Here is a 22,177-nt window from a genome sequence, read left to right on the forward strand (position 1 = left end):
TTTTTTTTTAAAGATTTCATTTATTTATTTGACAGAGACAGCAAGAGAGGGAACACAAGCAGGGGGAGTGGGAGAAGGAGGAACAGGCTTCCCACTGAGCAGGAAGCCCAATGTGGGGCTCCATCCCAGGACCCTGGGATCATGACCTGAGCCGAAGGCAGATGCTTAATGACTGAGCCACCCAGGCGCCCCTAAAATAAATTTAAAAATCCTTAAAACATTGCCTGCACTCACACACTGCGTCATCAGAGCAGTCAGTGGAATCTTCTAGCAACTAGACGCGTAGGTTGGTGAATAACGTGGTGTGTTATTTTGGGGTTTTGCTTTTTTCCCCCACTTTTCTTCTTAAGCCTTTTCTAGAAGCTACATAGGCTGCCATCGTGAGCTTGTCAGTCCTAATGGTGCAGCTTTAATTATAAAATCACAGTTGCACTTTAAAAAAATGTAAGCGTGTAACTGAAATCCTTATTTTTCCAACACCTGAGTCAAAACCTGAAGCGGGGTGGGAGGGGGCTCAGATTGCGATCTCGTGCCTCCCCTCGGCACCAGGCTCCCTCCAGCCCTCCTGGGGCAGAGAACTGGGAGCCTGCAGCCTCCTTGTTTCCAGCAACTGCTTTCTCCCGGGTTAGCTTCTGCAGACACCAGGGGGGTTTAGCCTTCATACTTTCCAGTTCCTGGCTAATAGTTTAATGTGGGAAAGCAAGGCATTTAGTAAATTGGAACAATGTGGTATTAGTCTTTGGTTCATTGGGATAGCTCAGATATTGAAAACCACCACCAATAATTAAATGTGGGTATTCGAGAAGGGTTTAATTTGAGAACTAACTGTTAAAAATATGTTACTGTGGTGTAATGGGACCTCTATTTTATGTCCTTTAAAGTCAGGCATGGGGGGCGTACCCCTAGCAAACTGGCTCCTAAGGTCTGTGCTGTTCGCCTTACCCAGAAAGGAATGCTCTCTGCTGGCTCATGCCTAGGCTGGTCAAGGAGAGCTTTCTAATTCTTCTCTCCAGCTTCCCGTGCCACTGTGGGTCCCCACTCGACTTCCTTTCTTATTCTGGGCCATTGTGTTTTGATAAAATAGTGTTTTCTCCTGAGTTGTTATTTGCGAAAAGTGTCGCAGACCGCTAGTACCTTCCCCAAATGCAGGAGGAAAAGTTTCATCGTGGACTCTTAAGGGCAACTTCTATAATTAGATCGGCCTTGTGTCATTAAAAGCCAGGAAACTCTCCTTTGACCAAAGGCAGAGCACTTACATGGGGCCATTATGAGAAAAGAATACTGGTAACTTTTAAGTTTTGTGGTTTTAAATTATTTTAGCTCCGCAGGGCATGTTGTGTGGTGCTCTGTACTAACAATAGCTGAGCCCAAGTTCTACTTTTATCAGGAGAAAGATAATAGAATCAGTTGTCTCTGTGTGTTTTCAAGCAAAACAGGACCAAAGAGACAAATTGCAAATTCTTTGAATTTTTTTTTTAATAGTTTAGATTTCAGTAATCTGTAATTTTTATATTTAGGTTAAGTAAAATCTGACAAATCTTAGAGTGCTGGGCCTGGCAATAATGTGTTCTACAAAAGCATCACATAAATAATAATTAATAAATGTGTTTTGTGAGGTAAACCATCTTAACAGAGTTAAAAAAAAAAAACACCTCAGGGCAAAATGATGTTGGGGGCGGCTATTTAGAAGTCATAAAGGCACTCAGCTTCCTGTGGGAAAGTCTTTCCCCTCCCTCAACACAGAGGCTGTGTTTTTTTGTTTTTGTTTTTGTTTGGATTCACACAGCAAAAGTTTCTGATATCTTTCAGTGTCTGTTACATAGTATTTGACATGAAATGTGGCAGTAAAGTCATTTTTAAAATAATTGTACAATAACTTTCTTTTTTTAACATGTGGGGAGGGGGTTGTGGGTAACAGGCCGTCAAATGCATAGAAATGCGTACACGTCAAATGCATAGAAATGCGTACACGCAAACCTAGGAGTGAACAAAGTAGGAGTGGCTTATGGAAAGTCCCCTTGTCACCCATTTACTTCAGAAAACAGTGGATAGAATGACTTTGATATGCCTTTAGTCTGTTGGGTTTTTTGTTTGTTTGTTTGTTTGTTTGTTTGTTTGGTTTGGTGGTCATCCACCCTCTGAAAATATTTTCACGACTGATTTTAATTTCAGTTGGAAAAATACCTATTTTTCTGTGTATTTAGCACCATCATAAACTGAGGGTCCTCTAATCAAGGCAGTATTTTTTGTAACTTACTGTAATTTTTAAAATGTCTATCTTTATGATATCCTTGAACAAAAATATTAAAAACACCTTCTCTCAGAATAATGGCAGAGGGTACTTGCTCGCTTTAGGCTGAGAGCTGCCGAAATGACACACAATTTCCATCTTGAGTCTGAAGTGTAAAATAAAGTCATTAGGGGCACAGTTGTTTTGTTAGCCCTTTGATATCAGAAACAGAGCAAAAAACAAAAATAAAAAATAAGGCAGCCCAAGGGGAGGTATTACTGTTGCAGTGTATCAGGATTTCTGAGTTATCTTGCAGTGCAACAGACCTCTGGGATGTGGATCAGAAATACCCATCTTACTCAAAACAGTAACAATTGAGATATGAGTCGGAAGTGGGCGGTGTCCCCACTTACAAATCTTTCTTCGGCAGTGACGCTTTGTGACTTACCAGTTTGTGAGACCTGGTCAAATCACAGATGGACAGTGAGTGCCTGTTGCTGCTTTTCTAGCCTGCTCAGTAGCAGTAGGACAGGCCTTGGGAGTATTTTGGGGGCCAAGATGGGGAAGATCTACTGCAGAATGGAACTGGCCTTTAGCAGAAGGGGGAGTAGGCGTTTGGGACTGTTCTTGTGCAGTGTCTTGGGCAAAAAATGGAATCCTATAAAGTACCCCCATAAGAACAGAAAATTTGGGATCATTAATAGGAGTACCACCCAGATTTTGCCCCAATGTCTGTCCTCCTTGTGTGTGCTCCTTCAGGGCTGCTAGGGGAGGGCTCCCGAGTGGTGGGATGGCCAGCAACCCCGAGAGACCCAGGTTTGCCGTTTTGGAGGGTGGCATGCATACCGCGCCTTCGCCGCCAAACCCTCTCCTCTGTAAGTGAGCCCACGGCAGGGGAAGTTGCAGATAAACTTGGCAGGAGACCTCTGGTTTTCAGGTCTTGAAGAAACAGATTTGAAGACTCCTTTGCTCTCAGATAATTAATTAATTAATTAATTAAAGATTTTATTTATTCATGAGAGACAGAGACAGAGAGAGGGAGGCAGGGGGAGAAGCAGGCTCCCCACTGAGCAGGGAGCCGGATACGGGGTTCCATCCCAGGCTCCTGGGATCCTGACCTGAGCCAAAGGCAGACGCTTAACCGACTGAGCCCCACCCAGGCGCCCAGCCCTCAGGCATTCTAGATAAGAGGCCTTGGCATGGTCCCTCCTGCCCTGTGTTCATCTGGCAGGGATCCGCTTTCCTGGGATGGCCCAGTATCCACAACAGCATCTTTCCCTGGCCGAGGACCTGGCCATGACAGATCCGTTTTCCTGTTTCTGGATACCTTGACTGATAATCCTAAAATCGTTACAGTAATGAAATTTTCATATTTGATAGCCATTTATTTGACAAGATGCCAGTTTTCCACCCAAACCTCAGATTGCGTTCCAAAGCATGTATAAATAAACCTATGCATTCATGGTTGCATGTTTTTAAACTCAGATTATAAAACATCACACACATAAAGGTCCAGAGAATAACAGAAATACTCAGATGCTCTCTGCTCATCTTCACTGTATTTGCTTCTCCTGGTACCGAACAATAAAAGTCGCTTCCACCGGGAACTTGCCCCGCCCCTCCCTAATCAGATTCCTGTCCTGCCTGTAGCAGTGATGGCTACCCCAGATTTGGCCTTTCTGTCTTCCAGATAACACTCTTTTTTCAGTGTCAGGCTTAACTTTCGCTGGACGTTAACAAGTTGAGCTGACGATTGTCTGTTTTTAAGGTCCATCAGTAAGTTGAGCGTTGCAGGAGAGTCTCTTACAAGTTTGGCATTTTATTTTATTTTTCAAGAAATGATCTGCTTGGAGTTAGAGGCTGTGTTATCCTGCTTTTAACCATTTTAAAAGATGGCAGTTTGCAACCTTACCAAGATTCAAGAGATCTTTCCTCACCATTTTGCTTAAAAAACAAAAACAAAAAAACAAACCCAAACCCCAAGACATGCAGTCGCTGAGTACTTGAAGACAGCGACTTCCTAGAGATGGATCCAGACTGATCTCTTCAAGATGCCGTTGAGTTCTCTCACTCTAGGGGCTTTGGCTGCAGTTCCCAGCTAACTTTGAGGGCAGGAGGGAGAGATGTTTTTCATTTTAAAGAAAACTGGACTTGTACTGGCCATGACTCTGTATGCGCTCCCCGCTTGGTCACCCACCGCAGAAAGCCAGGGAGGCAGCTCTGGGCAGTGGGGGGGGGGGTGGGGACCCCGAGTCCCCCCAGCTAGCAGCCTGGTTGATGCGTCACCCCTCCTTGCGCGTCCCCTTGTGACTCAGGCGGCGTGCACACGAGCCCATTGCGGGAGGGCTCCCGTGGCAGATAGGGGGTTTGGTGGCATTTCTGTCGCCTGCCTCCTCTTTCTTTGTAATTTGATGATGTTTCCTTCTCTCCGCACTGCTTAAATACTAGACGGTCTCCCGGGGTCTTTCTCCCCCCCCCTTTACATGAAGATGCTGGGATGTGAATGCACATTTCTTCTTGGGGAAATATCAGGGGATATTTAGCAGCCTATCTTACGGGCTCAGAAAGAGGAAGTTATTATAATCAGATTCTAGCGGTGCCTTTTAACCAAATCTGAGAGGCCTTTTTCTTGTGGCTGTTCACTGCATCTTTCTTCAGATCTGAGGGCCGTAAAATGCATTGCGTCGAGGCACCTGTGTTCTAAGTAGAACAGCCTTTAAAAATGTAATTGAAGGATTTTCACTTTCGTGGCGTCGTCAGCGGGGTTGATATTGATCCATGCTTTCGGGTGGCCCCGGGCGGCAGAAGGGGAGACCGCTGCGGGCCGGGAAGCCCTCCGAGCCTTCTGTCTCATTTGGCAGAAAAACACAGAACGCAGGACAACAAAAGAAGGCTCCCTGTTCCATAAAAATTCTTCCTCCCGCCCACCCCTCTTCCCCGAAAAGGGGACTTAATTTTTCAGCTGCACACAGTGATTTGGTGCTCGCTCTTGCATTGAAACAGTTGCTGTCTGAACAGGCAGGAAACAGTTTCCTTTTAATTGCTGAAATCATTCGGAAGTGCTTCGTGCCCCGCTTCTGTACGGCAGATGCTGTGCATTAATTGGCCTGTGTAGAAGTGACCCAGGGTTCCTTGCAGCGGGCCCAATTTTAGGCAGAGGGCTTAAATAGCTTATTTATTATTTTGTATAATCTGGCGTACATTATGTGCGCCTGCACGTGTCGCATTTCATGGTCTGCACTTTCTAATGTCATGTGGGTTTCAAAACCTGTGTTTCTCTGGTAATGTACTAGCAGCAGGTAAGCTCCAATACCATCCATCAGGAGCTAATTTTTGATCCAGATACTGCAATGACTGATGAACCTGTCTTTTGTGTGAATGTTTAGCACAGTAGAAAGCCATATGCCACTGGCACTGTTTCTTGTGCGTTCTTTACAGTTGCCGGAGAAGTGGGCTGACGGGGGCAGAGCCCTCCGCGACATTCTGTCCTCGTCCCTCCGCTGAAAGGAGAACCCCTTTGAAAGCGCCCTGGTTTTGGACGACAGGAGAGGGAGGGGCCGCCTTCGAGGCAATCCGACTCCCGCACTCATTTTCTTGATCAGAAATAGGACTGCACACTCTTAATAGGGAACCTTGTTTTGTTACTCCCCGTCTGTTCAAAACAGACCTTCGCCCATTAGAAGGGCCTCCCCTGTGTGGGAAGAGCACAGCTGTTACTGTAAACTCATCCCGTCACTGTATCACCCCCATTTTGTGGCTCTGAAGGATGAAATTGAGAAATGGAATACTGTGCAGTCAGCCTTTACATCTCCAATTTTAGGCCTTTGCCATCATTTTCATGCTTTTATTCCAAATCAAATAACATTAGTGCGCTACACCACCTTCTGATGAATGTCTGCTCTCGAGCACAGCTTTTCAAGTCTGGACTTTTGGGGGCTTCCTTTTATGTTTGGTGGAGGTCTTTTTTCCCCCCTCTCTCTGCTCGTTCTCTTCCTGCACTTTCTTTGAGCTTTCTTCATGCGTTCGCAGTCTGAACGATACAAGTAGCCAAACGTCTCCCAGTCTTAGCGTGCTTTCCAAGAGGGACGTATGTGGGAGAAGGTTCTGGGCCTTTTCATCTTTGGGGAAGGAGTGAGGCGAACTTGGTAGAAGGATATTGGGGGCTTTAATCAGAAATGAGAAGGGGTTTAAATCATTAGCACAACAAAGCGTACTATAAGCTTGAAGATAAAAGTCTCTGGGGAAAGAGTCCTCTGAAAATAAATGGGACTTGATAGATTTCCATATCATTTATAACTTCCCTTAATTACACTTGGAAGACTTGCCAGTAAAACTGGAAAATTGGCAGCCTATCTCCATTAGAGTCATTTTGCCGACCATGGCAAGCAGCTGGCTTTACTGGATTTTATTTCCCATCACTCACAATTAATCATCAGCAGGAGATGTCTGAAGCTCTTCAGTGCCGGGCTCTGCCGGGGACACGGAGGCCTCCTAACCATGCGAAAATCTGCTGAGTAAATGGGCCGGGTTTTCCCTCCAGCTTACTCATTCTGGAGCGAGGCAGGCCCCGCTTAATGAGTGCGCTCTGATAATCGGATGCGAATGTGAACCTTGACCCCATGTCAAAGGAGAGGACGCAGTAAGCCGGATGAAAGATCCAGGACTGGGGCCTCCAAACTTTACACCAATTAGACAGGGAGCGGGGAAGTACATCAGGCTGACTAGGTTTATCGAAAAGACTTGCGAGGCTTGTGACCATTTTGTAAGCCCAACGTTGGAGACCTCCTGTCACAATCAGTGAGCCTTTATCAGATGACACACAAAAGTGTTACAGGAGTGTGCGCGCAAAGCCCTAGGTGGCCGTGCCCTCCCATGTGAGCCGTCGGGGCGCGCTCCTTGCCCACGAGCACCTGGGGAAATGTGGAAGGTGTCCCCACGACCCTCCGACCCTCCGAGCCCCGCATGCAGATGGGCCACCACCTCTGCACCCGAGGCTCCGGTATTGCGGGGGACACGGCGGGGGGCGGAGGGGACACAACACAACCCCGGGCTGAGCTCCCATGACAGCGTGGCCGGCGGTCTCAGAGCTCCTCCAGCCGGGATGGCTGAGGGATGAAAGACTGAATTTCGATCAAGTCCATGTGTGCGGGTAACACGACTCTGCCGACCACGACGGCCTTTGCTCTCGTGCGGGGTCTCAGAGAACAACTTCCAAGGGCTCTTTCTCTTCTAGGAAAACAGACTACAAAACCCATTGCTTAAGTGAGCAGGGAGGGAGCAGGGAATTACTTAAAGTTCCATCCGGACCTGCGTAGACACGGAGACCGGCAGACCTGGGGAGGGGCCCGGGGAGGGGCCCAGGAGAGGAGAGGAAGACCCGATGTAGATTCAGGGCGGCGCTGCTGGCTGGGCCCCTTGGAATCCAGAGGCACTTTTCTTTTAAGTCCTTTTCATCAGATTGCCAGTGACACAATAAAAAAGAGCGTTTTAACTTGGGGATGTCCCCACATCTCCTGATTACCTGTCTACATCAGAGGTTTTGTTTTTCTGAGGAGTGTGATTGGGGACCTGCCACTTGAATCACCCACATGCAGGGTATCAGCACCCAGAGCCGGCGAGGAAGGACAGCTGGCGAGGGCAGAGCGCCTTGAACGTGTGGCCGGTCTGCCGCTGCTGCCCCACGCTTCCGCGGGCCCTGATCTCCAGTGGCCGGCTCTAGCCCCGTGTGGAGTCCCGGCCCAGGCCCCGCCCCCCTCCCGCATGGGCCCTGTGCCATCCTTGTTGCGTGGGTCTCTGCCCCCTCAGTGTGACCACTGGAAATCTGCTGGGTTCACGTCTTTCTCCTGTTTGCATTAACTGTGAATCACTTATTTGAAGATCCCACGGAGACCCCAGGAGGGGCGCTCTGGCCTGCAGATTCTGAGCCACGGGCTGAGCAGCTGAGAGGGGTCAGACCTGCTGCGGAGGGGGCTCGGTTGGGCCCCCTTCCAAAAAGCCCACCGGGCCAGGGATGGGCTCTCCGATGACAGCAGAGGAAGCCCAGCGACGTGGGGGGTGTGGGCTAAGCTCACCCAGGTCCCCGCGGGGGGCACTCATCCACCCGTGAAGCGGAGCTACCAGAACCCAGAGGTAGAGAGCTGCTGACAAATTTTTCCATTCTGTCACATTGAGTTTCAGACCCATTTCCAGAAATCCACCGGGGCCCGGTTGCGAGCTGTGTCGGGGGGCCGGCTCTGGCCCCTTGGCCTCTGAGACACCAGGCTGTGGGGCCAGCCTGCGGGGCTTTGGGGAGGGGGGCTGCATGGCAGGTGCCGCCCCGGGGAGGGGGGCTCTCCCCGTCTGCATCTCGTGGGCTCCCCTCCTGCCTCTGGAAAGAAAAAAGGCCCGAAGGGATGACGTGAGGGGGTAGGTGAGCCCGGCTGCGGTCCCTCTGCTGTGCAAAGAGCAGCCCTCGCGAGCGGGTCATTCGCTCTCCTCTCCATCTGCGGAATGCAGATGCCCAGGGAGAGTGAATCACAACGGGCAGTGAGCACAGAGCTTCAAGCCCAGCTCCCAGCACAGCGTCTCTCCTCCATGCCAGCACCAGGCTTTGGCATCCCCTCTCTCCCTAGATTTCTGTGCCAGGAAACGGCAGCCCACCACCTGATCAGCGGAGGACAGGAAGGCGCGGGGCGCAGGCAGCCCAGACTGCCAGGGAGACAGCTTGTGCCGCGCAGGGGGCCGGGACGGAGCTCGGGGATCATCTGGGGAGCGCAGGAGAGAACATCCTCCAGGCACTTCTGCAGCTCTGGGCCAGCACAGCCGCACCGGTGTGAGGGTCTGGGAGCTCCACCCCAGGATGCCCACCAGCACCCCAGAAAAGCCAGCCAGTTGCCCGAGGAAAGTTGGCTTCACCGTGTCGGAGACTGGGAGGCCCTTTTCACAGAGGAGAGAAGCCCCGCCCAGCTCCTTGGTGCTCACCCATCAAGGGCAGCGAACAGAGACTAGGGAGAGCGGCTTCGGTCACAGCTGCCTCCTGGCTGGAAGCCCCAGGCCTCACCAGGGAGCCCATACCCAGCCCCACTGGTCTACACTCAAGGACCAGGCACGGCTGTTAGCGGTCATTCCCGCGTCAGAAGGCACCTTCCAGGAGCCACCTCCTTGTTACTTGGCCGGTCTTGCAGAAGTTGACACAGGCTGCTGTTCCCAGCTCCCCAAGGCTATGGACGGAAACGCCCTAGTTTTGGGTAGTGGTTTTGTGGAGATAAAACCCCGCCCAGGGCAGTTCGGCCCCTTACCGTGCACGCTCAGGAGTTCTTGTCTAGTCCCAGAATCTCTTATGCAGCCATCACTACTGTCAATCTAGAACATCTTCTTCCCCACTCAGAAGAGAACCTGTGTCCCTCAGTAACCACCCCCCTCTTCTTCCTAGTCCCCGGAAGCCATAGATCTTCCCATCTGTGGAGCTGTGCCAAATCTGGACATTTTCACTTAGGAGGAAAACATTCCATTTTGGCCACATCTCTGTGGCATTTGATGAGGACAGAGGGAACAGCCCTTCTCTGCTACCCCCCGAAGAGTCACTTGGAACATGAAGTCTTAGAGGTCTTTGCTGCTGTTTGGGTCAAATTGCAGAGCATCTGATAGTCTCTTGATGGTTTCACTCCTGAGTGTTATTGCAAAATCAGAACAATTTTAAGACTTGTCTCTTTTCTGTTTGTTTTTCCAGGTAGCAGAAGGTCAGGAAATTTGTGTGATTGAAGCCATGAAAATGCAGAACAGCATGACAGCTGGGAAAACTGGCAAGGTATGTCCCCAAGTTCCCATCAGCCCTTGCCAGCTCTGTGACAGGAAGCAGAACTTCCATCTTTGGATCTTGGACGGTTAGGGCTGGAAGGCACCGTGGAGGTGACCCCTGCCAGCTCCTCGCTCCTGCACACCAGGACATAGGAGCTCTTTCTGCTTGGCACCCACGTGGCCCTGCCTCATGGAGAGTTTGTGACGCGCAGGTAGTCAAAGAACAATTGTTCTTTCACCTTAATGTCTTTCCAATTAAAGGGTCTTTAATTTTTAATGTTTACATCTGTCTCGGAGGCGCTTAGTCACCTGAGACTTAGGTGGCAGAGCGGGAACTGGTCTGAGAGATCGCAGAGATTAATGTCGCTCTTCAAGATAATTTCTCCACAAAGAGAACAATTCTAGACAATTTTAGATCAAGAGGAGCTGAAAGCCCCACGTACATGTGGAACGTAAAGATTTAGGGAGGGAAAAAAAAAAAGGAATCGTATTTGTCCTGAAACTTGTTAAGAGTAAAACTTCTCACATGTATTTTCTCCTTGAGGAAACTGGAGAAGTCCTTTTACTGATAAACTTCATTATTCTTCTTGCTTCTATAAAGATGCTGCCCACAGCTGAGGGAGGCTTTTCTGAAGGACAGTTTGGAGACGTCTGCATCCCGGGGGTGAGGCGGGGTGGGGCGGGCAAGGAGGGGCGCAGAGACTGCCGTGGCCGGCTCCGTGGCCGGCTCCGTGGCCTGTTCTGTGGGAAGCCAGGATCAAGCTCTGGGGACGTGGGTCTCCTGGCAGAGAGGTACTGCCTGCTCCCAGTTGTCATTTGCATCAGAGAGATACATCCTCTGTCACCCCAGCAGGAAGTGAGGCTCCTGCCCAGACCAAAGGCCTGGCTGGGAGCAGATGCCCAGTTTAGGGTGGGCAGGCCTGGAGCTGGCTGCCTGGTCAGGCTGGAGGGGCTGCCGTTGGCGGGGCCCAGGCTCTGTGGCGTTTGGGAGAGGAGAATGGCAAGATTTGGAAATGTTGGCCTCTGCATCTGATTCCTTTTCTAAAAGTGAACCCCAAAGTGGCCTTTGTTCTTGTAGAAATTGGTGGTTTTGCTCCTTGCACTTAACATTTCTGCTGTGTTAGTTTCATGTAATGTCCAGGCATGATGAGAACTTGACCTCATTTGGGGGGACCCAGAACATGTATATATATAGACGTCTGATGCATGCCAAGGGCACCTGTTGCTGCACTGGGGTACCAGCACAAAAACGAACGTGACCTTCGCTCCAGAAGGAGCGTGGAGCCCTCTTCTCTCAGTGTGTTCAGGGTCTGCCTGGTCTCACGGTGGCCTCTGGGTCTCCTGCGGAGGCTAAGCCCATCCCTGGCTGTTGGTGGCCCGGGAGTAGCTTCCAGAATGTTGAGGGGCTCCGGTCAGCTTGTACTTTGGCCCGACCCCTATCAGCTGGAGCTCTTTCTGCCCATCCCTTTCCTGCTGCGCCCCAGCAGGGCGCCCGGGGCCTGGCCAGAGCCCAGCACCGAGCAGCGGCCCGGGGAGCCTCGGGTTGGGCCGCGCTTACCTGGAGAGCCGTTTTTCCTCCCCGAGCGAACGCTCACCACGGAAGCCGGTCCTCCCTGCCGTGGGCGCAGCGTGCAAGATGCGTCCCGTGCACGCGTCGGCGGCCTCCGACCCGCGTGAGCCGCCCCCGGCGCCCGGAGCACCCTCCAGTCCTTTGAAGTCATCGCGGCGCGGATTCCCGCGGTTCTGAGGGTCCCCAGGCTGGGATGCGAGGCACACGGGGCCCTTCTGCCCTTCCACTTCCCGGGGACGCAGGACAGGCCCCGACCGCCCGCCAGTTCTCGGGTGCCCAGAGCGCTGGGCAGGTGTGGCCCCGCGGGTGTGCAGTCCCCGCCTCCCGCTCCCCGCACGGCAGAGCCCCCCGGGAGGCCGACACCCCTGAAGCCCCGCAGGTCCGCACACCCGGAGGACCGGTTCCACCTGGGCCGCGCGGCGCCTCTTTCGCTTCGGAGGGAAGCCGGGGGTCGCGGGCGGGGACTTTCTCCTATTAGTGGCCCTCGTTCTGGCGCTTGTGTCAGCGCGTGGGGTTTTGGTTCGGTTCTGGTTTTGTTTTTTAAAGCGGTTTTTTTTTTTTTTTTTTTTAAGGTAGAAGTCTTTTTTTTTTTTTTTTTCTTTTAATTTATTTGACAGACAGAGATCACAAGTAGGCAGAGCAGCAGGTAGAGAGAGGGGGAAGCAGGCTCCCTGCTGAGCAGAGAGCCCGAGGCGGGGCTCGATTCCAGGACCCGGGGATCATGACCTGAGCCGAAGGCAGAGGCCCTAACCCACTGAGCCACCCAGGCGCCCCTGGTTCTGGTTTTTGAGCACGAAGGATACCAGTAACTCACCACCTGAAGCCGCAGCCGAGCGTGGGAGGGCGGGCTGCTGGGCGCTCATGCAGCATCAGGGCAGCTGGCTTTTAGGGGCGCTACAGAGCACACCCCCCCCTGCCCCCCACCCCCCGCGTGCCTAGTGCAGGGCGGAGGTGGGGGGGGTAGGGGCAGCGGGTGGTGCAGACTCCCTTGGACCAGCAGCTTCTAGGACAGACCGGGACAGGCGCGTCACCGCCCTCCCAAGGACACCCCTGTGCACTCGGTCCCCTCTGCCAAGCAGGAGTCGACTCTTGCGCCCCAAAGCCTGCCGGGCTGTCTCTTCATTTCCAGAAACGGGTGACGAGATGGCACCCTCGTGGTCCAGTTAATAATACTGACGCTCCCCTCTTCTTTCTTTTCTTTTCTTTTTTAATTCAAGGTGAAATCAGTGCAGTGCAAAGCTGGGGACACAGTTGGAGAAGGAGATCTGCTCGTGGAACTGGAATGAAGTATTTATAGCCTTTCAGTCATCACCCAATTTAATTAGCCATTTGTATTATTATTCTTTCACACTCAATTTAGTCAGGCGTTTTGCAGGAACACCCCTGTGCAGCAGATTTTACATGGTCATATTTATTCCACATATAGTCAAAACCAACATTCTGCCAAAAAATCACCAATGGAAATTTTTATTGATATAAATACTTGTACATATGATTTGTACTTCTGCTGTGAGATTTCCTAGTGTCAAAATTAAATCAATAAAGCTGAGCATTTGTCTAAATATTAGTTTGCCCTTTTTTTGAATGAAGACAATGTACATAAGAGGCTACTGGCTGTGCCAGTAGACTCGAAATACTAGTGTTTCATTGTGATCCTTTAAAAAAACATTTCTATAAACCCCAGTTCTCTGCCTTAGTCGCATTAAATTAGCATTTACCACCTTATAATCGGATTACCTGCTTCTGCCCGGCTGAGGACCTCACTGCCCATCTGTGCCTCTTCGGAACATCTGGAGACCACGTGGGGCTGCTGGGGAGTTTGGAAATCCGTCCTGCTCGGCTCTCACCGGTAAGTGCAGGGCCCACGGGCCCAGGGGGCAGCCGCTTCAGGAGAGCTGGGCCCGCACGCCTGCCCTCCCCACCCGGTCCCAGAGGCTGTGCGGGGTTCCCTTACCCTGAGGGGTGGGTGTGGCTGCCACAAGCCCATCCGTTGGTGCTTATCCTTGCCTTTTTGTTTTTGTGAAGCAAGTTTCTAATTAAGAAAATAGGGCTAAAAATACTGATCTGTCTTTGTGCCAGATGGAGTTAGTGAGCACGGTCTACCATCAAGTTGAAGAGCGCGGGAGCCTTCGCAGCGGAGAACGAGGTTCTGGAGGCCCAGCAGCTGCGTTTTTCAGTGGCTTCTGAGATCCTCGGGATCCGTCTCTGACTTGGCTGGTAAGTAAGCAGAGGCAGAGTCGTGCGCCGCTCGGAGTCTACGCGGGACAGATCATCAGATGGAGGGGGAGTAATTGGTACTCGTGCCTTGCTAGAATTATTTTAAGTGCTGTTTGTATTTGGAAGCTAAGCTTTCTGTCAGGCCTGAAGAACAAATTACTAATGTGTTGGTTCTTCTCTGAAAGGCTCTCCCACCCCCCAAACGCAGCTCCCTTCAGAGGCAGGGAGGGCACCTTGCCCCTGGGCCTCAGGCCTGGGTGTGTGTCCGTCTGAAACCGGGCTCTTCAGCATCTGAGCAAGTAGCTGGCTTGTGATTTTGCGAGATGAGAAAGAAAAGAACCTTCTACCACATAAGTAGAGCCCCCCCCCAATCAATAATAGTACCAACACTTAAATTTGGTTTCCCAAAATATCCAGTTCAATATTACATGATCGTCTTTAGTAATCCCTTTTTTAATAAGCTTGGTCTGAAAATTTTGAATACTAATGTTTTATACAGTTTAAAACTACCCAAACACAATATGTTTTTCTTGAGGTTCTTTTATTACAGTGAGATAACCCAAATCAGTTTTAAAAACTCTTCTTGCTGCTACAAGTTAGAATCAATGCAGTAGGGTTGCTGAAATCTAGCTGCTACACAAAGTCTACAATTTAAATGTTATCTTCAGATCAAAGCAAAGCAAAGCAAAAGAAAGAAAAATTTGACATATGAGTTCTTGAAATGTCATTTAAGGGAATTAAGATCCTGAATTTTCCTTATCCCGTCGATTCAAGTCCCTGGCTTTCTTGAAGCAGCGAGCAACAAAGCGCTATAGGATAGACAGGCTTCAGGCATAATCTTGGGATCAGTGTGTCAAATACTGGGGGAATGAGCTGCAACTGAAAGAGAGATTGTTCCTTCTCCCGGACTGAGTTTTACAACTCTGTTTCCATGGACACTGAGTGCACCAGTGCGCGCAGACCAGGCCAAGGTCCCCCGAACCCCCCCAACCCGGTGGAGGAGCCATCTTGGCACTTGTCATCTGTTCTCCCGTGGATTATAGCGGAGGCCGTGCCCCCCCTGGGAGTCGTAATCGTCGTGGTGCGGGAGGTGGACCCACTCGGGGGCGTAGGTGACTGTGCTGTACACGAAGCACTGCAGGGTCCCGTCAGCGGCCGGCGTCTCCTCGGGGGCCCCACGCGCGCCTTCCCACTCGAGGACGGCGATCCGCAGCGGGGTGCGCTGGTACATGTTGGGGCAGCCCTCGAACTCATCGAGGAAGCTCAGCATCCGCTCGTCCACCGCATAGATCTCGCCGAGCACACGCTGCCCCTGCCCTGGGAGGTTGAGCAGCCACGGGATGTTATGTTCGCCGGCGATGACCAAGGGGTAGGGCTCCAGCGTGCGGCCCCGGCCGCGGAAGGCGGCGCAGCCGTTGGCGCGGTCCCGCAGGACCCCATGGTTGGGCTGGCCTCTCTTCAGGGTCCCGTACACGAACACGCGGGCCATGCGGGTCACGGAAGCTGCGGAGGAGAGAGCGAGCAGATGGTACACACTGTCCGCGGCAGAGGCCCGGGGAAGAGAGTACGGGCCTCGTGGGGACTGGACCCCCGGGCCGGGGAAGGCCGGCAGCGGCTCCCAAGCCCCACACAGCCTGGAGCCCACGCTCTGGACCACCGCCTCCGAGAAACCCCGGCCACCCTTCCCTGTCTTCTAGGAAAAGGTACTTGGGTAAGAACAGACCTGTCCGAGGGAGCCAGCCCGTCCGGGGATCACTCTGCAGACCTGCTGCTGTTTTCTTAGACCAGTTAGGACTTTAAAAATTACACGATAAATTTTTTTGTAGCTAAGTTAGAAATACCAATAAGCAAGTATTTATATACATACACAGTGCATGTACGCACACGTGTACAAGGCAGTCAGGCACAGTCCGCTACGAGAGATCACTCGGGCTTCAGCGCTAAGCTTACAGTAGGTCCTGGCGGTCCGACCCAGCCAGCTGGAGCCAGCACAGCTTCCAAGGCCCCAGCAGGCAGTGAGGCTCCCCGCTCCCCGTGACTCAGCGCTGCAGCCTCGGCTCTCAGGTGAAGGTGACTATTTACTGCTCACCTGGGTCTGGGCCACAGACTGTTACATAACTGACAGAAGTCACCTGTGTCAAAGTGACTCCAACAAAACTGGAAGTTACGGGGGGGCCCTCGCTCCTCAAGGCCTGGCACCTCGCTGCCCTCCTTGCGCAGAGCTGTGTGATGGTGGCAGGCTCTGGAAGGAAGACACTTTGCACGTGGAAACAACAGAGGAGTCCATCTGCCGGCAGCAGCCCGCCACCAGCCAGGAACAGCTGGAGGGGGACACCCCCTGGATGCCAGTCACGTGGCAGGTGGCCCTTGGAGAGGTCGCACTTGGCCCACAGGACTAACACTTCTTGGTGTCGCAGGTCTCGGCCTCACCCTGCCTCCTCAAGGCATCTGGGGAGGGTGCACGGCCCCCACAGACCCACACAGCTGTGCCCTCCTCACCTGTCCCCTGCCTCGGTCACCAGCCTGCGGAGCGTCGGGAGTTCTTGTGTTTCAGGTAAACTGGTCGGAAAGGCCCGGCCGTGGGAGCAGCACCAGGCCGGCCGTGCAGGCGCGCGCAGACTCTGGGGCAGGACGGGGACACCTTGAGTGTGACGGGGACGTGGTGGGAGCTCTACTTCGGTGACTCTGGTGGCTCTGGTGACAGAGAAGGACAGATTAGAGCTGTGGGGTGCTCAGGGAGGCGTGCTGGGCACGGAGGTCTGGAGGTGAATCAAGGAGAAGCCGGAGTGCAGGTACAGACGGGCGAGGACCATGTCAGCGCCAAGGAGCCGAAGGTGGCCCGGCTGCCGCTGCTGCTGCTGGGGAACCAGGGAGGATGCGCCAACCTGGGCACAAAGAGGGCGTGGAGAGGAGCGACAGCAACAGAGCGACAGGGACGGAGGGGTGGGCTGGTGGGGCCGGACATGCGGGAGGATCCTCCTGAGCCCCCGATGCTTGCATCCTGGCCGCTGGCCCGTGCCTGCGGCATCTCCCTGGGGAGCCCACGCTCCATCCGGCTCTGGTCGCCGTGGCCACCCTCCCCCAGCGACTGCCCCCCCCCCCCCCCGCAGTGGGCCTGCTTCTCTGGTCCCTGCAGCCTCTCCCCAGGGCAGCGCCCAGAGGGCCCTCAGCGGAAACACCGCACAGCTCCCCCGTGGTCTCCTGTTGGGGGGCTGGCCCAGCGCGGCACCCACCCCGCCCTGCGTCGCCCTGACAGGGCTCCGTGGTGCCTGCCGGCCCTGTCCCCTGCCAGAGCCTTAAGAGCCGGAAGGAAACTCGGAAGCATCTGGTCGGGCGACGCCGGCTCTCCGGTTTGGTGAGGCTCTGAGCGTGCACGGCCGGGCAAGGCCAGCAGACACCGGAGGCCGCTCTGTCAGGCACTGGGGCCCTCGCCCGTCTCTTCTGGGATTACATTTTTAAACCAATTATGTGTCCATAATGTAAAAAGTCAGACAGCTTTACCAGAACAGTGAATTGCCTGCTCTTTCCCACCCCCTGGAGGCAACGCTTCACGCCTTCAAGCTGGGGCACTCGGTGTTGGTCTTCATACTGCGGGGACTCGGCTGCCGCCCCGGCCCGGAGCACCGCGGTTTGCAGCGCAGACCTTGGAACCCAGTTGCCTGGCTTGTGGCTTTAGGCAAACCACGTCACCTCTGTGCCCGGCTGTAACAGGAAGTCCTAGCAGCAGGCTGGGGCAGAGGGCGGGAAGCCCCCTCTCCCTGTGCGCGGGGCTCTGTCCTGCGGGAGCCGCTCTGCACCCCCAACCCCCGCCCCCCCCCCGCCCCCAAGCACGCACCCCTGCACCGCCCCGCGGCCCTCCGCCTGACTCCTGTCAGGGTTCCGGTCAAATCCATATTCATGTCAGCACTAGAACTCTGTCAACACTGTTCTCAGATCAGGCACAGAGTGTACTATCATTAATTTCCTTTCTTGGACAACTTTTCTGTTTTTCTTGGAATTAAAAAATCGCTTGCAGGTTCCCCCCTTGTCCCCCTACCCCCACTCAAGTTTCTGGGACGGTAACTCGGCCTCGTTTTCAGAAAGTGGTGTACGCATCCTTTCAGCCCTGAGCACTGGTAAAGAACAGAAACCACCGGTAGATGCGAAGATCTAATGGCCGTTCGGACGCACTCGCGAGGCAGGCACATCCCATCTGGCGCAGAGGGGCTGCTCGGAGTTGCTGTGCAGACGGGCGGGTTTTACAGGAAGGCAGGCAGGGCAAGGAAGTCACTAGCGAAAGAAGAGGACTGGTTCAGGCAAGGTGACCTTCCCTCCAGTGGGAGCAGGACTGTCTTACTAGGCCGGTTACCTCCGGTTCCTCTGGGCGATGGGGAAGAGCCCACAGCCCACGTGACAGATGACCTCATCGGTGCTGAGCAGAAAATTCCTGCCTGACCAGTGAAGACTAGTTTCTAAGGAAGTCTCAGAGTACAATGATGGGAGACAAAGTCCCGGTTTAGTGACTTGGCCTAAAATACAGCCATTTTGGGCCTCAGCTTTTAAAGTTTGTTTGTTTAAGTAACCTCTACACTCAACATGGGACTCAAACCCACGACCCCACGACCCCAAGATCGAGTCACAAGCTGTTCCGCCTGAGGCAGCCAGGCACCTGTGGGTTCCATGCCTGAGGTGTCCCGCCATGCCACCCGGGGCTTCCCTGTGTCCCCTGTGTCTCCCCTGTGTCCCATGGCCCCTTCTTTATTGACTCCCTCATTTTGCTGAAGCTCATTCTTTCCCACTCTTAATTAACAGCATGACTTGGTAGAGAATTCTAGAAGCAAGTTTCCTGCAGAACTTTAAAGGCTTTCTTGTTTTCTGCGTTCCCACGCTCTTGTTGAGAAGGCCAGTGCCATCAGGCGCCACCATGCTCTGTTCAGGACTTGAGCTTTCCTCTCTGCAGACTTGTGAGGTCTTCCTTTTCCCCTCAGACTCTGAGGTTATAGTGTGTTTTCTTGTGGGTTTTTGTTGTTGTTGTTGTTTTTAAGATTTATTTGAGAGCGAGAGAGAACACGGGTGGGGCGTGGACAGAGGGAGAGAATCTCCAGCAGACTCCGTGCTGAGCGCAGAGCCCGATGTGGGGCTCAACCCCATGACCCTGAGATCATGACCTGAGCTGAAAGCAAGAAGTCAGACGCTTCCCCAACAGAGCTGCCCGGGTGCCCCACTTCTTGTGGGCTTCTTTCATGTGCTATGCTGGGCATTTCTATCTGAAAACTCACCATCTTGGGCCGTGGGGGAGTTCCCTTCTCATTCCCACCTTCTTGTTCTCTCTCTGGCCTCCTGATACTCCGGTGTCATGGATCCTGCATGCATTTTCCCGTTTTTTTTCTCTCTCCTCCCCTTCCCCAGGTATTTCTAGTCTACTTGACTCCCAGTTCTTCTATGAACTTGCGGCTGTTTTTGCCATCATCGTTCTTCCCAGCTCGAAGTCCCCGCTCATCTTTGGGAAGGCATCAGTCGTCACGTGTTCGGGGGGTTGGTTTACATTTTCCTCTTTCCCCGCATGGCCTCTCTGTTTCGGTGTGTATTTCTTTAGAGGTTTTCTTCACACGCTGGTGATCCTTGGCTACTGGCCTTTGGTGTGGAGAATCCACACACCATGTGGGCAATGAAAGTGCTGTGTGCAAGGGAGAGGGGCTGACGGTTGGCAAGCCTCGTGTGGGGGATCTGTTTGTGGGGAGGGGGAGCTCCAGATAACAGAATCTCTAGGCATGCAGATTCTCCCTCGATCTCCATTTTCAGGGTGCCGCCTCACCGCACCCTCAGCTGGGCCCCGTGTCCCCAGTACCAAGCCTCTCTGGACAGTATCCCACTGGCCGCCTGCCGGGAAGAGGCGGCTGGGCATCCCCGCTCCCTACACAGACGTCCGCTCCTTCCTGCTCGCTCTTCTCTGAGCCTCGTGTGCACGGGCCCGCGGTCTGGAGTCTGCCGGGCAGTCTGGCTGCTTGCTGGCTTCGCACCGCGTGGGGACTTAACGTGTGGTTTCTCCGAGCTGCTGAGTCCTCTTCTGTCTTCAGAATTCCATTGCCTTCTCTCGTCTTCTGTCATTATGGGTCACTAAAGTGGCATTTAGGGAGAAAGCGGGACCAGAAGAGCCTGTTCCTCTGGCGTCTCCTCCTCGGGGAGCCCTCACCGCACCCCAGGCCCCCCCCATTTCACAGGGCCCTCAGCCGCTTCAGCTTTCCAGACGCTCAGTGTGCAACGGGAAGGCAGCGGAGGTCTGGAAACCACTAGCTTAGAGGGGCGCTGAGGAGAGTCTGCTACGGCACCAGCGGCGTGGGTGTGTTTTCGGTTGCGGAGAAAGCCAGTGGGTGGCAGTCGTGGGCCCAGAGCGGACTGGAGATGGCTGGGGGACAGCGGGAGTGCGCGTGCGGAGGGGCAGGGGCCCCTGAAGCGAGAGCGTGAGGGGAGAGCAGGAAGCAACCGAAGGAGAGGGACAGGCCAGGGAGCCGCAGGGGGCTGAGCTCGTCACCCCAGGACATGGCCTCTTTGGCTGGAGGATTACTTCAGGCTGATTATTTTTAAGAAACACAGGAGAGGGGCGCCTGGGTGGCTCAGTGGGTTAAAGCCTCTGCCTTCGGCTCAGGTCACGATCCCAGGGTCCTGGGATCGAGCCCCACATCGGGCTCTCTGCTCAGCAGGGAGCCTGCTTCCCCCTCTCTCCCTGTCTTGCCTCTCTGCCTACTTGTGATCTGTCTCTGTCAAAGAAGTAAATGGAATCTTAAAAAAAAAAAAAAAGAAACAGAGGAGAAGGTCAGTTAGAAGTGACCCATTTGAGAAGAGTCACTTGGGTATCTGAGGGGTGTCTACGGAGTGTCTCCACTTGGGAGGTTGTCCCCCTACCTGTGCCAGCAAGAGGGGGACGGCCTTCCGTGTCCAGAAGCTCCGGCGGTGCCCACGGCCTCAGTCTACCCTTGTCCGCGCGCTGCCTGCAGACTCCCCCGCCGGGCCCCCGGGCTGGTCTCTGCCCCGAGAGTATCTACGGGGAGGGCGCGGGCCTTTCAGGGAGTGACTCGGTGCCCGGGGTCTCTGCATGTTCACAGCAGAAAACACACGTTAGAGAATTTTTGTGTTTCTCTCCTGTTAATCTTTTACTGCAGGAGTCCTAAGGGTAGAGGGAAGATTAGGTTCTCCCCCACACAAGGAATGAGGTACATACTCCCTTTCCCGTTCACTGTGGAGTCAAAGGAAACAGATGCGTAAACAGGCAGCATCAAAACCCAAACAGAACAGAGCTGCGGAGCGGGGACATGGGAAGATGTGCTGACGGCGTGGTGAGGGGCCCTGCCTCACAAGGGACAGATGCGTGGCCACAGGGACGTTCATGCTGAGCTGCCTGGCCCTTCCTTAAAATAGGCGAGGTCGTCTGTCCAGGCTGGGGCGGGCACCACCGGGGCCGAGGACCTGCGGGACAGAAAGAGGGTCGGAGCGGTCCTCCTGGGAAGGCCTGGGTCTGAGTAAGAGCAGTACAGTTCAGTTGTGTTAAATACACTCACACTGCTGCACACCCATCACCCCCGTCCACTTCCCAGACCCTGTCCAGCTTACAAGACTGAAACTCTGCACCCATTAAATAGAACTCCCCGCTCCCCGTCTCCCCGCCCCTGGCAGTCTCACGCTACTTGCTCTGACTCCTCTAGGAACCTCATGTAAGTGAAATTATATAATGTCTGTCTTTTTGTGGCTAATTTCACAGAGCATAATGTCCTCAGGGTTCGTCTGTGCAGCGGCACATGTCAGAACGTCCTTCCTGCGGCAGGCTGAGTGGCGTCTACCACGTGCGTTACGTATCCATCCACCAGCAGACGCCTGGGTTGCTTCCCCTTCTCGGCTATGGTGAACAGTGTTGCCATGAACATGGGATTGCTAGATCATATGGTTATTCTGTGTTTAATTTTCTGAAGAACCTCTGTCCTGTTTTCCGTTAGCAGCTGTACCATTTTTATGTTCCCACCATCGGTGCGCAAGGGTTCCAATTTCTCCACATCTTTGTCTGCACTTGTTTTCTGTTTTGCTTTGTTTTGCTCGTGGCCATCCCGACTGGTGTGCGGCTGTAGTTCACTGCGGTTTGGATGTGCATTTCCGGGACTGGAGACGCTCAGCGTCTTCGCATCTGCTTATTGGCCATTCGTATATCTTCTTGGAGGAATGTCGATTCAAGTTTTTCACTCTTGTGTTTTAGTTCTCTGTATCTTCTAGATATTAACCTCTTACCAGATGCATGATTTACAAATACGTTCTCTCACTCCACAGGTTAACTTTTCATTCTGTTGGTTGTCTCTTTCGATGCAGTTTTGAATTTTGGTGCTGTCGGGTGTATTTTTACCTCTGTTTCCTGTGTATTG

At 53.2% G+C, this 22,177-nt stretch overlaps 2 protein-coding genes across 9 annotated transcripts in view; one reads left to right on the top strand and one right to left on the bottom strand.

Annotated features, from left to right (window-relative positions):
* PCCA (propionyl-CoA carboxylase subunit alpha) overlaps positions 1-13,138 on the top strand; it is a 403,241-nt gene extending 390,103 nt beyond the window's left edge. For both annotated transcript variants that reach the window (XM_082700821.1, XM_082700820.1), the window contains exons 23-24: positions 9,939-10,016; positions 12,794-13,138. In XM_082700821.1, the coding sequence (XP_082556947.1) occupies positions 9,939-10,016; positions 12,794-12,862 (147 nt within the window). In that variant the 3' untranslated portion in view covers positions 12,863-13,138. The remainder of the gene's footprint in view (positions 1-9,938; positions 10,017-12,793) is intronic.
* Positions 13,139-14,317: 1,179 nt separating this feature from the next.
* The window catches only part of GGACT (gamma-glutamylamine cyclotransferase), a 52,323-nt gene continuing 44,463 nt past the window's right edge, over positions 14,318-22,177 (bottom strand). For 2 of the 7 annotated variants that reach the window (XM_082700838.1, XM_082700839.1), the window contains exons 3-4: positions 16,293-16,487; positions 14,318-15,296 (exon numbers count right to left, since the gene is read on the bottom strand). In XM_082700838.1, the coding sequence (XP_082556964.1) occupies positions 14,812-15,282 (471 nt within the window). In that variant the 5' untranslated portion in view covers positions 15,283-15,296; positions 16,293-16,487 and the 3' untranslated portion in view covers positions 14,318-14,811. Of the gene's footprint in view, positions 15,297-16,292; positions 16,488-17,294; positions 17,576-20,675; positions 20,862-22,177 lie in introns of those variants that run through there. The other 5 variants (XR_014303308.1, XR_014303309.1, XM_082700837.1 and 2 more) reach the window with 4 other exon arrangements.

The sequence above is a fragment of the Mustela nivalis genome (assembly GCF_964662115.1).
Source record: "Mustela nivalis genome assembly, chromosome: 15".
Taxonomy (NCBI): domain Eukaryota; kingdom Metazoa; phylum Chordata; class Mammalia; order Carnivora; family Mustelidae; genus Mustela; species Mustela nivalis.